The sequence below is a fragment of the Dasypus novemcinctus genome, chromosome 11, assembly GCF_030445035.2.
Source record: "Dasypus novemcinctus isolate mDasNov1 chromosome 11, mDasNov1.1.hap2, whole genome shotgun sequence".
Lineage (NCBI taxonomy): Eukaryota > Metazoa > Chordata > Mammalia > Cingulata > Dasypodidae > Dasypus > Dasypus novemcinctus.
This window is the reverse complement of record NC_080683.1, coordinates 47983058-47997539: the sequence shown is the minus strand read 5'-3', so window position 1 is coordinate 47997539 and position 14482 is coordinate 47983058. Positions and strand designations below refer to the sequence as shown.

The 14482-nt window shown below is 32.3% G+C and overlaps 1 protein-coding gene and 1 long non-coding RNA gene across 28 annotated transcripts in view; one reads left to right on the top strand and one right to left on the bottom strand.

The window, feature by feature from the left end:
- Nucleotides 1–14482, bottom strand: part of SENP6 (SUMO specific peptidase 6) — a 146870-nt gene that overhangs the window by 1865 nt on the left and 130523 nt on the right. For all 25 annotated transcript variants that reach the window (XM_058307061.2, XM_004464255.4, XM_012527447.4 and 22 more), the window contains 7 exons: nt 14350–14472; nt 13251–13343; nt 9160–9590; nt 4531–4634; nt 2888–2976; nt 1240–1308; nt 983–1133 (listed from right to left, as the gene is read on the bottom strand). In XM_058307061.2, coding sequence (XP_058163044.1) covers nt 983–1133; nt 1240–1308; nt 2888–2976; nt 4531–4634; nt 9160–9590; nt 13251–13343; nt 14350–14472 — 1060 coding nt within the window. The remainder of the gene's footprint in view (nt 1–982; nt 1134–1239; nt 1309–2887; nt 2977–4530; nt 4635–9159; nt 9591–13250; nt 13344–14349; nt 14473–14482) is intronic.
- LOC131280406 (uncharacterized) overlaps nt 1–14482 on the top strand; it is a 77938-nt gene that overhangs the window by 31381 nt on the left and 32075 nt on the right. The window lies entirely within an intron of this gene.

Sequence of the window (14482 nt, the reverse complement as noted above, 5' to 3'; positions counted from 1 at the left end):
ATGTATCAAGGGCCTAGAGGCAAGAAAGAAAATTACATGAGAAAATGGATGACTTCAGGGGGCTCATATATAAAATGCTAGAGTAAGAATGTAAGAAATGATGCTAGAAGCTTGAACAGGAGTCAGATCACGCAGGTGTTTATAGGCCATGTGTAGGATTTTGGTCTTTAACTTGAGTAACAATATGAAGCCACTGCAAGATTTAAAGCAGGAAAGTAAAACGATTTTATTTGTGTTTTTGGAAAACCACTGTGGAAAATAGAAGTCAGGGGGCAGAAGAATCTGTTAGAGATTAGTGTAGTAGTTCAGAATAGTGATTCTAGTATAGTATAATGGGCTTGGAAAGTTGCAGGGATAAAGTAATGAATATATCTGCCTTTAAGTGATAGAATTCACAGCATTTGGTAGTTCACTGGATGATGGATGAGGAAGAGGTTGGAGTCAAGATAACTACATTCTTTATACAGAGGTATATGTGGTACTGTACCTCTGATGTTAAAGGAAGAGAGTATTTTGAGAAGGACTGGTCAACAGAGCCAAATGGTGCTGAAAGATTAAGAACAATTTCAATATAAGGGTGAGAATGACACCAACTTAGAGAATTTTGAGAAGGATTTGTGTAAACGTTGACAGTGAATATAAATACCCCTCAACTTTTAGGGGGGGAGAAAAGAGAAACAGAATTGTGGGAGAGATTTCTTAAAATGCAAAGAGTCAGTAGAGAGGGAGAATTGATAACAAAGACGGAATGAGTTCAACAAATCCTGGATTTGATGAAGTATAAATATAGTATTTTTATGCATTAAAATTGTCTCCAATTTGGAAGTTTTTGCTCCCTAAAATCACTTTTAAAACTAGTTTTCAAATTACTTTTAAACATAGTATTTGCTTACTGTGTTTTTAAATAGTAATATAGGGTCAAACACACTATTTTATTATTTGTAACATCAGATTATATCAGATACATCAAACTGAAACCCACCTCAAAAAAGCTCTCTACATACTGCAATATGTACACACCACAATCACTGAAGTTGTTTTGCTGTGGTACTTTTGGATTAGAGCCTTTCATAACATCTTTGGAAAAACTCCTTTTACTTCCTTTCTTAACTTCCCATTCCACCTCTAGATACCTGTGGTAATGCATATATAGTAAGAATATACATATAGGCAAACATACACAACCCCTCACCCCAACCAGAATACAACACAAAGTATGAGGTGAAATTCTGAACTTACTCTCTTAAAATTTTTACAACATTTGACCGAGAAGGGCCTCTGAGTGAGTCCATAAGTAGGATACAAGGTCTGCAGGGTAGAAATGACCAAACATTGAATACTTTATAATGTTGCAAAGGGATAAAAAAGTTATAATGCAGTGAATTAACAATACCATGTAAAACCCTCAAAATTCCTTTTTTATGCCTTAGTAAAACTCGGGGGGGGGGGGGGGGGAGTAAATATATTTCACTAAGTTTTTCATAGTTGGTTCCTAAAGATATTTCAAAATTTAGCAGAAATCAAAACAATTCTGAAGTACTCTAAATCACCCAAAATAGGATATATAAGCCCAGAAAAAAATCCCATTTTAAACTTATAAGTATTATAAATAACAAGTAATCATTACATAAAAGAACTAGTTCAGTATATTGTTTCCTGCATGATTCTACCTCAGAATGCTCAGTATAACTAAATAAGCAACCTTCAAAATTTTAATTCTCCAAAGCTATGTTATAAACCATAAGTAAGTGTGGAAGTCTTGCAAGAACTCCTAAAATGCTTCAAGACCTGGGTCCCTCTTGGCTAAAGTTTTATAGATTTGGGACAGATCTCTTAACCACTTTGGGTAGCTATGTTTTTTTCTTTATAAACGAAATTTCCTTTTAAGACTATTAATGAAATTTCAGTCTAGAAATAAGCAATACTTCATCACAAGTTTAGAGCCTCTGGAGAAACTTCAAAACAAATGTACTTCTGCGACCCAAAACTGACTCACTCTCTTTTTGGGGTTTCCATCTGGAACATAACCTTTTGAACTGCCTTGAGTCATTCCATAGCCTTCATCTAGTAGCTATAGAACCAGTCTAAACTCCAATTCCCATGTTACTGATTTGAATGGCAGTTCTCAGTCCTTTTCTGCTCTGAAAAGGGAAAGTGGGAATTTGGGGGTTGAGGGGTAAGTGGAGGATGGAAACAACTACCCATTATCCCCTCCATGATCCCTACAAGGCAAACTCCCCTTTCTTCACTGATTTTGAAAGCCTTTGTTATGCTTGCATACCTTTTTTTCCCCAAATATTTATTTTTTATTTATTTCTCTCCCCTTCCCCCCAACACCCCTGTTGTCTGCTCTCTGTGTCCAGTCGCTGTGTGTTCTTCTGTGGCCACTTCAATCCTTATTTGCAGCAACCGGGAATCTGTGTTTCTTTTCGTTGTGTCAGCTCTCTGTGTGTGTGGCGCCATTCTTGGTCAGGCTGCACTTTCTTTTGCACTGGGCAGCTCTCCTTACGGTGTGCACTCCTTGCGTGTGGGGCTCCTCTGCGTGGGGGACACCCCTGCGTGGCAGGGCACTCCTTACGCACATCAGCACTGCACATGGGCCAGCTCCACACGGGTCGAGGAGGCCCAGGGTTTGAACTGCAGACCTCCCATGTGGTAGGCAGACGCCCTATCCATTGGGCCAAGTCGGCTACCCCCCACCCCCTTTTAAGGTACTGGGGCTGGGATTGAACCTTTGGACCTCATATATGAGTGAAGCTGGCACTCAACCACCCAGACACATCACTTCTGCTGTGTATTTGTTTCAATAAAAAAATGCCCAATTATATTTTATGCTATGAAGATACTTAATCTATGTAGTTTTCAAGATACACAGTTAATTGCTTACTGTTTACAGATAGTAGGCTTTAAATGCCACTGCCCTATTTCTGAATTGCAGTTATCATCAGCAAGGAATCCATCATCACTGCTATCATCCTATAAAAAAAAGCCTTTTGTTAGAATTGGAAATACACAATCTAAATAACAACCTATCAAAACAGTGACATCATATTTATAAGAAAAACATTAAAAAATTTCATAGATGATCTGATTTAGAGAATTTAGTATGCCACTCAAAAAAATTCCATTTATCTAATGCCGTACATAATACTGACACAAATTAATGAAAATAAACTTACTAATCAATCAGAGGTCTAATAGAAATTGATACAGATCTTTACTCAATCTAGAAATAAACCTTTAAATATTAAATATATTATCACTGATTCTTCTCAAGTGCTAGTGCTCTAACTTTAGTTTATTTTTACAAAAATTTAGTCTTATGGCTCTGCCAACTGTTTTATAACAGGACATGAATCATATTTATTATTCTTTTCCATAAATCATTTACTCACAAAGGAAATATTTATTTTGTAAACAATGCTTTCCTTGACAAAAATCATACATCCACTTCATTTGAGAAGACAGTTATAAGTTATCATGTCTTATTCTGTAGAATGTCTTGAATGCAAAATAAAGTCCCCCCCCTTTGATCTTGAGAAAGTTTCTAGCAACTTCATGAATGCAATAATCAATAGTAGGAATAACGGCAACAAAAACAATAATAATAAAGCATAGTTAGATTAGGAAGTTAACATAACAGAAAACTACTCTGTCCAAAGTAGCATAAGAATAAGTGCTCATTACAAATCGTAAATGTAATTCTTGTATGTGTCTGTATATTTTGAAGAGAAAACCGTATTTCAGTCACACACTGTAAAACAAGGCATATCATCCACAAAAAAACTTTAGTTCACAAGAGGATTTAGGAAATAGGAAAAAAGGTGTAGTACAAAGCTATTTTCACTACTAAGTTAACAACTTAAAGTTTGGCCTAAGAACTTAAGAAAGGTCAGAGAATTAAAGCACATAGATTTCTTATAAACTGGTCTCACTATAAAAGCCCCTTTAACTGAAATATAAAATATTTTCAAAAATATCCTTTATTCTTAGTGGTAGTAATATTAATTAGAGCAAAAGCACCTCCAAGAAAATACCACTATAGACCTTTTTAATTTTAGCTAAACAGTATTTACTCCTGCCATGATTCATGTATATTCAACTGGAAGTAAAAAACAAAACAAAATGAACAAAACAACAAACCAAAAATAACAAAAAACAACACTAGAAAAGTAGAAAAATAAAATAAAATTTTGCTGTGCCCCTGATTCACATAATAAAAAATTTGCCTTTTGAATGCTAGGCCTATAAATGCTTTGAGACAAGAAGAACAGTTTGGTTGGGGTGGGATAGTTCATTTTAAAGCCCAGTAGGGCCATATTAGTTCAATCTATAGTGTCAAAAAAACAAAAACAACACTAATATATTTATCCTAGCAACTTCTGAATTGAAAACTCAATTTCTATTTTGAGATGAGACCAAATACAGAAGACATGATGAATTTTTGCTTGAAAGAAAGACCTATTGGACTCTACAGAAAAAGTTACTTAGATAAGACATTAGAACTTTTCACTAGGCATTTGTTTTAACCTGGTTGTCTTGCTCTTCAGAGAAGTCAATGAGTTCATCTTCAAGCACTTTACTACCTTCAGTTGATTCATCACTATAGTTTATTCTGATTTTGCTTAAGCCATCTGCAGTAAATAGAAATATTACTTAATAAAGCCAACCATAACTAATAGCACATGATATAGAAATCAAAAGCATTAATGATACTGTAATTATGCATACAAAATCTGCCTTAGCATATAATATCACAAATATAAAGAAAATTATTTGTAAATAAAAACCTGGATTGATACGTCAACTACAGAGTTATTTCTATTATTTAGGCCTGAAAAGTCATTGGTGAAAAACTAAATATCAATGACATAATTTAAATGATATTATGTTTTTAAATAAATATATGTATGAATACAAATGTATGTATATAAATATTTTTGGTATTTAGGCTAGATACCTTTAAGCTACAATACTCTAAAAGTAACCTAAATATCTAATAACTTGAATATTAGGTAAAATTGTAGAAAATAAGATGAAGTATTGTACAATTTAAATTTACATTGTGAAATTATAAAATACAGGGTAAAAATAGAAACATGATTTAAATTATGTAAAATAGACTTGCTTTTGGACAAATAATAAAAAGAAAAAAATCCAAAAATGAAAATGATCATTTTGTTAAGTGGGAATTATGGATGAGTTCATTCAACTTTGTATATTTTTTCCTTCCTGTTTTTTATTCATAAATTTTTTAATAAATTAAAAATTTGTTCCAAGATTTAAATCTTTAAAAAATCAATTATTTGCTTAAGTTAATCACACAAAATGTTTAAAAAAAAAAGTTCAAAAGGATGAACTAATTATACATCAAGGGAGAAAATTCTTAAGAAAATAAAAATTACAAGAAAACAATGAAAAATGAGCCAAGGATTATAATACCAATATTGTTTATTACAGAGCATACCATTTCAGAGATTTACAAAGCACGACTTTAAGGTATTTTAGACAGACTACATTTAATTTTAACCTAAGTTATTAAAAGGGGCTTAATATAAAAGGATGGAATGGGAAATCAAAATAAATTATGTTTCTGAAAAGCTATATATAAACTTTTAAATTAAGATCTGACACAAACTATTTAAAACATCTAAACACTATGATAAATTCTTCTGGTATGCAAAGAATGATCTCTTCAAATTTACCTTTTTCAGAAACCTGTATTTTATGTTTTGTGTTTGAAGCTGAAACAACTATATTTGAATAAAATTTGATCAAATCCTCGGACAATTCAGAATTAGTCGATTATAGTCCCATTAATCTACCATCAAATCATTCCTATTTACAGAAGCTATGTGTCATTAAACCGGATACAAATTAAACTATATGTGCATATGCATTTTAAAAAAGAGAGAGAAAGAATTTAAATAGTGCAGTCAATTTGCCAACTTCCCCCATTATTTCCACTCAATGTAACAACAGAGAGGTAACAACTCAACCAGTTGTTTTCTCAATTGGTTTCAGTTCTTGAGAGCTTCTCATACAGGAAGAACACCTCAAGAAGTTGAGTCTTGAGTTTAAGCACACCCATTTTTCATACACCATCCAAGCCAACTATTTCATACGTTGCCCAGTATAAGTGAAAGTAGTAATACTACACATTCTTTTCCTACAGTTGACCTTATAATCCCTGGGATAAGATGCAATTCCACTTATTTACTACAACATGTTATCTGAAACCAGGAGTCAATGCTTGTGACTACATATAAGTTAAAATTATGTTAAAACTGTCTAACACACATCACTTAAATTCTGTCAACTATACCTCTCAAAGAGAACTCAAATATTGAGAGAGCAATCAGATCACAAATATTTTACAAGATTTTCCTGTCCTTACTTTTAATACGCCATCATTGCAAATAGGAGAGACTGCTTAACCATCTTCTCTGAGGTAGAAAAGGCACATCTAAAGAGCACTGTTATTTAATGCACTTTTGGGCCTGTGACACTTACAAACATTTGATGAAAACTATGGAAAAAAGCACACAGTCACTCTAGAATATTTTTCAGACTGTAGGGTAACTATCAGCATTGTATGAAGATAAATATTAAAAAGAATAGCAATGTTAGTGAATCTCCATCAATAATGGTAAAGTAATTTTAGTGAAACATTTGTTTCAGAGTCCCTGCCTTTCAAAAAGATATAACTGATGTGGTCACATGCATATTAAAACAAAAACAAATGCACTAAAATTTTTTGAAAAAATGAGTAAATGAAAGAAAAAAGATGTTAAAAAGACAAACCATATAGAACTGATTATTCTTTGTGGTCTCTGCTAGAATTTTTGAGGGTGTTTACTCAAATTTAATTGGCTATAACTAGATAAGACCATTAATTCCTCCTAGGGGGAGGCCACTAGGGATTTCTGGGGTCTGTGTATAGAGAGCCTGAGGCTGTTCCCCATTGCTTTGAACTGTTCCTCATTTCAATATGAATTCACATTAAAGTATGAAAAAAAAAAAAGTATGAGATTATTTATAAAAGGGAGATAAGATAAAAAAAAAAGGGAATGAAAAGGGCACAAACTGCCTTGATGGTTTAAGTCTTCAGAGTGTCAAAAATGGCAATCTCTAAAAGCTATACATCCAGCCTTTTAATTTTTTTCTACTCCAGTATTAAAATACTAAAAACTGAAAAAGCAATCAGTGGTTATCTAATTTGTTTTTCTTTAACCTATGTCTGCCTGATGAATTAGAATGGAATGTGAACTAGAAAAGTATCTGTCTGCTTGGTTTTTGATGTACTTTTCTGTTACATCTGCTAAATTTTCCCTTTCTGCTGCTTATCTTATACCTCCCACAGGGAACAAAGATCAACATTCTAGGACTGATACCAGTTTTATGCAGCTTAGTAAGCCAAACAAATCAAAATATTAATATTTTTATAAGACTTCAACAAGAGCTTTCTAACTTACTAAAAGAATATAGGCTGGTAGAAGTACTTAACTAATGTTCAGCATGTACGAATTTTAATAGGTTCTTTCTGAATCCATGTAATTTCTTCTATGCCCTATACCAAATTTTTCTTCCAAAGGAAATGTACTACATCTATTCACAGTTTTAAAAGTTTCTCTGCTATCCATTTAAAAAAATGGTAACTTTAAAAATATTAAAATCCAAAAAAATAAAATAAAATCCTAAAGTGGATTTGAATAGGACAATTCTGATGAATCATCTAATTTCAGATTGACTAGGGTAAACTGCTTATACATTTTAAAGATAAATTTATATATATAAAAAAAGATAAGTTTATGATGTCTTTTTTTTGTAAGCAGTTTTATTGAGATATATTCATACTCCATACAATCCATTCAAATTGTACAATCAATGGCTTTCTGTGCTATCCATTTTTACAACTTTAAAAAGTGTTTATGGATTTGTAAAGATTCAATTTGTAAAACGCCTATTCTGAGGAACAATTTACAGCTCGCTTTTAATATTTAAAGTTCTAATTGGAACCATCTCATGAACTTAAGAATGTTGTTAACTAAAATAAGAAGCTGTCATGTGAAAGATTAATTCAGAAATGCAAAAATTAAAAACTTTACTAATCAGAACTCACCCTGGACTGGTTTTTTAAAAAGAAACTGGTAAAAACATGTTCTTATTAATGACATACTGTTTTTAATAGCAACATCTAAGGCATTCCCTGCAGTCGGAAAATACTCAACCAAAGCTTCTAAACATGGATAGCAGATGTAATTAGGTGAGTTATGAGATGATAAAATAAGTAGGGGCTAATACTTACCTAAAAACATTCAAATATAAAAAACAAAAAAACAATAACAAAAACCCTACCAATCCAAAGAATACTCTTCAGCTGTTAGTCAATTTGTCAAATAGTTCAAATCTTCTATTAATACATACATACTATTGTATAAGAAAATAAATATCCAATATGGTGGAAAACACAAAAATCAAGGTATATATGTATGCTACTTAATAAGGACTAAGAGGCGATAAATAAAATCTGCGATATTTTTAACCAAAAACGTTAAAAGAGAAATAAACAAGAAGAATCTATTTACTACATATTCTGATTAATATTTCAATTACGGTATTTCCTAGAATTAAACTTCCCCCATGTTTGTGTAAATTTGAAGAAATCATTTAAATTGTACTGGATTTCAATGTATCCATCTGTAAATTGAGAAGACTGATTTTGTTCCCCCCTACAGAGCTAAGACTACAACTACTATTAATGCTGAACATAGCAAATTTCCTATGAGATAAAAAATAAATCCAAGTCCCTTCCCTATACTGGAAAATGTAAACTGTAATTTAAGAAGTGTACCTTGAAGGGGAGAGGGGAAGGAACTTGACTGCAAGGGGGGATTTTTTTTTTTTGAGTGATGAAAAGGTTATAAATTTTGTTTGTGGTGGTTATATGACTGTAATCAAATTTGTCAAAGCTTGTTATGCTATACTTAAAAAATGGATGACTTTTATTGGATGGATATTATCCTTCAATAAACATGACAAAAACAAATTAGAACAAAAAACAAACATGAACCCTGAAATCCTAATCTATTTACAAAACTTATAAAAATTCAATTCATTCTCAATTCCTTCATCCTTTTATAACATATAGATACATACCTGTATGGTGTATAGAACTTAAATATTCATTCTGTAGGCCATTTTCACTTTTAGTCTTATCAACAACTTTCTGGCAAGCAGATTCTCCTGTATTTGATTCTTCATTTTCACTTGCAGTATGATTTATTTTTTTCAGACTACATTTCACACTGCATATGTTTCTCCGATAACGAGAGTCACTTTCTTCTTGCCCAGCAGTTGAATCAATTACAGCTATGCAATGCTTTCTGTTTAGCATCTTCTTAATTACAGGCTTGGCAGAAGAGTTTTGTGAACAACTGTCCATTTCATTGGCTGAAGGAGAAGAAATACAACTGTCCTCTACAGTTGAACATTTTTGTATGACTGTATTTTCATGGTAATGAGGATTAGGCTCATACTTTGGTTTTTCCAAACCAGGGAAACAAACAACAGCCAAAAACCAGTGTGCACTGTAAAAAACAAATGACACTACTGAATATATTTAAAAGTTTATTTGGCAATAAATATAATTTGAAATGGCCCTTTTCCAAAGCTTTTGCAAATTTAAGAATGCCCAGTGTTTTAAATTCTCAACTTAACTCACTTGTTTACATGATCATCGATTAACAGAACACAACTATTTAAAATGACAAATTTTGTTAGAATTATGTAGCTTATATTCACTTTAGCAAACATTCCTTTTAACCTTTTCTTGCTTTTGGTGTAAAAAATGTTATCGCTTTTACAGGCAATTTAATGAAATGTAAACTGTCACTTTGAAATTTATCATTCCCATTTGCCTTCCCTTTACTTCCTATATGTCAAAGAGATAGAAAACTATTTAGCCTAAAGATTAAAAGGTCTTCAGAATCTATTTAGACTGTATCGTTTATACCATTTTCTTAGTATTATACATAAACAGCTCTTTAAACTTTTACTGTTTTTCTTATTAATAAAGAAGGACTTAATATTAAAAATATTTGTAAAAGTAATCCTTCATGTTATTTTGAAATGTAAATGCACTTAAAGGAAAGAACATCTAATCATTATTTTAAAACTTCAAAACTAATTATTAAGTAATTAGTAAAGAGTTCCAGCTATCAAGTGGATTCTCATGATATAGGTGAATCCACGTATCACAGTTACCAATAGAGTTCTGGCCATGAGTAAGAATGGTCTTGGCTTATACGCACTCATCTAACCAATTATTTTATTTAGAGCCTAGGGCTATCTGCTGGCATTACAATGAACAGGTTACAGATACCAGAGAACATATTAGCCTAGCAAAATAGTATTTGTTACATAGTAGGTATTCAAATGGATTATCTTGACAAGGATAATAGTAACTCTACATTCTGATTTCTGCAAAATGCTAAATCATCCAAAGGCAGTACGAGAAAAAGAACTATCTATCCTTTATTAGACAGTATCCAATAGAAAGGTCAAAGAAGGCTGCCTTCATCCTTAGCATGTGACTAGACAGATGAATGCTTCTCTCCTGTTCTAAATTATTATCCCTCAGTATCCTTTTGGACTTAGGTTATGCTAGAGTAGTAAAAAGAGCAATACAACAATTGAGTAGGTCATGAACTTTAAGATACAGCTGATTTTAAGTCACATGCCAATTTCAGAAAGGTTAAAAATATATTTTAAAAATTGATGAAATATGGCATAATACATGGGTTCTCAACAGCTATAACTTAGATCTGTCACAGTTTTTAATATTTCTCAGCTATGCCAGTATGGATAAGCTACACATTTCCTGTTACCTTACCAATATATTAGGAAAAATCCATTATTTGCCTGCCTGAAAGAAAGTTGAATCACATAACTCTGAGGTCACTTTCAACCTCTAAAAACTATGGTTTGTCTTTTATGATCATTTTAATAGCAGCCACATGAGAGGAAGAGATAAAAGAGGCAATTTAACGTATCCCAAGATGGATTTGATTCAAATACCAAATTTATGTTTCTGTGACAATTTTTATCATGCATCTTATAAACTTTTAAGTTAAAAAATAATTAAAGGAAGCAGAAGTGGCTCGGGTGACTGAGCTCCCGCCTACAACATGGGAGGCCCCTGGTTTGGTTCCTGGTGTCTTCTAAAGAATACAGTGAGCTGGCACGACAGGCAGGCACAGCAAGCTGACACAACAAGAGACATGAAGAGGAAAAGCATAATGAAAGACACAAGAAACCAGGGAATGGAGGTGGCTCAAGTGGTTAGGTGGCCTCCCTCCACATCGGAGGTCCCAGGTTTGGCTCCTGGTGCTCCCTAAAGGAAAAGGAAGATGAACAGACAAAGCAAGTACAAAACATTGATGGGGTGGGGGGAAATAAATAAAATAAATCTTTAAAAAATAAATAAAAATAAAAGTAATTATAATCACCATAAAAAGTAAAAATAAAATAATGGGAGTGGAGGTGGCTCAAGCCATTGGGCACCTCCCTCCTACATGAGGGGGTCTCGGGTTTTGTTCCTGGTGCCTCCTAAAAAGAAGATGAGCACACAATGAACAGATGCAGAGAGAGACAGCAAGCACAAACAACAAGGGTATGGTAGTGGGGGAGAAATAAATTTTAAAAATCTTGAAAAGAAAATATAATATTGATAAATATATGGCAGCCTTCAAAATATAATTAGGGTTTGTAAACATTTGTGGCGCTACTTCTTAAAAAAAATAAAACAATATGAGCTCTCTGGATTTGGAGGCTATACTCTCATCTACAAATGACAGTCTTCTTAGAGAATCCTTTACTGGCCCTATATCTCTGACAAATATGTATCAAGAAACATACCTAATTTAGAGAGAATGAAGAAAATATTAATTAGTATTAAAATTAGTTTTGAATTTTATTATAATACTATGTTTGATTTAAAAAAAAAGAATATATAGCTTTGAAGAATTTGTGTTTTATGGCCATAACAAACATTTTGACCTATCCTATCTTCTTTTGATTGGGTTTAGACAGCATAGGTCTCATGATTAAAGCATGCTTTCAAATGAACAGAACTCAAATTTGACCATAAATACTATAGTGTAAGGTTTTCATAGTGAGAAAGAAAAAAAAATAGTGCATTCAGAAGTTATCTTTGCATTCATAGCTAGGTCTATTAGACATAAACAATCTCAGAAAACCATAGAAAAGGGCTACTCTGAGACCATGATAAAATGAGATAAAGCAAGGCCATTTCATAAGCAGAGACAAATACAAAGTTACAGTACAACCCACAAATACAAAACATCTTCTCTTGCTAAATGAGTGAATGCTACTTCTTTATCCGTCACAGAAATATAACGTGTTTCACAGCAACCAGTCTAGAGCAAACCACCACTTTCTTAGACATTCTCCCCAAACCCCCCAACCAAAACCCAAATATTTTAATAGGCTCCTTCTAATATCCTCTTCCTGAGACACCTAATTGCTCCCCATAGTGTATATTTTCCCTTGCTGCAAGTAATAAACCCAAGTTTTTCAACCATTGGTTTATTCCTGGTGCTCTTTGGCTGTAGGGCATAGGAAAACCAAAAATGGAAGAAAAAAAAAAAAAAACCCAAAACTCTGATGCTTTAATTGCATAATATACTTTCACATCAGTGCCTCTCTAGTCATTGGGTGTGTGTGTGTGGGGGATATGTATGGATAATACAAACTGTTTAAGCCCCTCTATTAGAAAATCACTTCAATAGTCATAGCAAAATACGGAAGCTGGTGTTCAATCTGAATAAATGGTATAATTTCAACCAACTTTTCTCCTTTTTGGTAAAGAGGCTGTGTGTTTTAAAATAAGGATTCAAATTCTTCTTCAAGTGAATAAATCTTTTGTATAAAATAGCCTTTTCAATAAGATGTTCACTAGATGACTAGCCCCAATGTTTGTTTTTTTAATGTATAATTTCACACTGAACAATAACCAAAATGAAGAAATGTATTTAGTCTAATGCTTATAAAATTCATGATCACACATGATTTGTTGGAAAATTACAGTAGTTTTAAAAAAAAATAAGGCAGTAAAAATACAGATAAATTTCTCAGAAAGTAGTTTTAAAATGGATAATCTCTTCATCTCATAGAACATATTCTTAAAAAATTACCATCACATTTACATAAAGGAAATCCTTACTCACGCTTCATTAAGGGGTACAAAAATAAAATCCTTCTCAAAAATATCTACATGCCGGGTCCATGTTTTTACTCTCCCATGTCGTTTTTGCTGTATTCTGTAAAACAACAGATAAATCAAGCTTCTATTTCAGCTTATATGCAATGATTCATAAATTATAAAGATTTAGATGTAACAACTCAAACACTTATATAAGACTGTAAAACAAGTTTGGGAAATAAAACAGCATCTGAGATGTAAATAGAAGTCATGGAAATTGTCCATCATTAAATATGCAGGAAAGAAAGATTTAATTCTTGCTACTACAACCTAAATGTTTTGTCACTTTTCTTTCCTAGATTTCTCTCTCTACTATTGTTATTACTTTAGCATTGGTACCAGCAACTATGTTGAGAGGTATATGAAAGGATGAACTATGGTAAATGGGGAAAAGTGGGAAGGAAAAGTGAAGAATATGAGGGTAGATGATGCAGGACAGAGTACCAGCATTGAACAGAAGTTAGTACATAAGTATCAACAACTCTAAGGTGCAAAATTTGGAAGCATTAAAATAGTGATATTATTTTATGCACAAGCAGTCATCAATAGTCATCAATTCAAGATATTTAATACATTTCATAGTAGTTATTACAAAAAATATGTCAAACCTTTGTACTTCTTTTGATCAAACACCAAAATATATAAAAGCTGGTACCATTAATATATGGAGAGGAATTATAAACAAAATAACTCACAGGTCTAACATCTAGAGCAGTATTTCATTAAATTGTTTGGAAAAAAAAAACAAATATCCAAAGAGCATATTAAAAGTATAGATTCACAGGTTCCTCTCTTAGATATTAGGGATGGAACATCTAGGGTAAAACAGAGCAATCTGTATTTAATAAGCATTAAGATAATCTGTTTTTAATCAGCAGGCATATTTTGGAAACACTATTCTAGTTATCAAACCTAGACATTTATGCATTCCATGTATTCTTGAGGTTTATTGGCTAACTAATAATAAAAATAAATGATGTTGCCTCAGTACAAATAAGTGATTTGATTATATTAAAATTAAATGACAACACATCTGTTAAATATATTCAAAGAACTTAACTTACGACAGATTAGTTGTCTCATGAAGATTTCTTCTCTCTCTCTGATTAAGGCGTTTATAGAAAAAAGAACTGAATATATGAATTCGGTCAGCTTCTTCTTTCTTCAATTTTTCAAGCACCAAGTATCTATTTTATA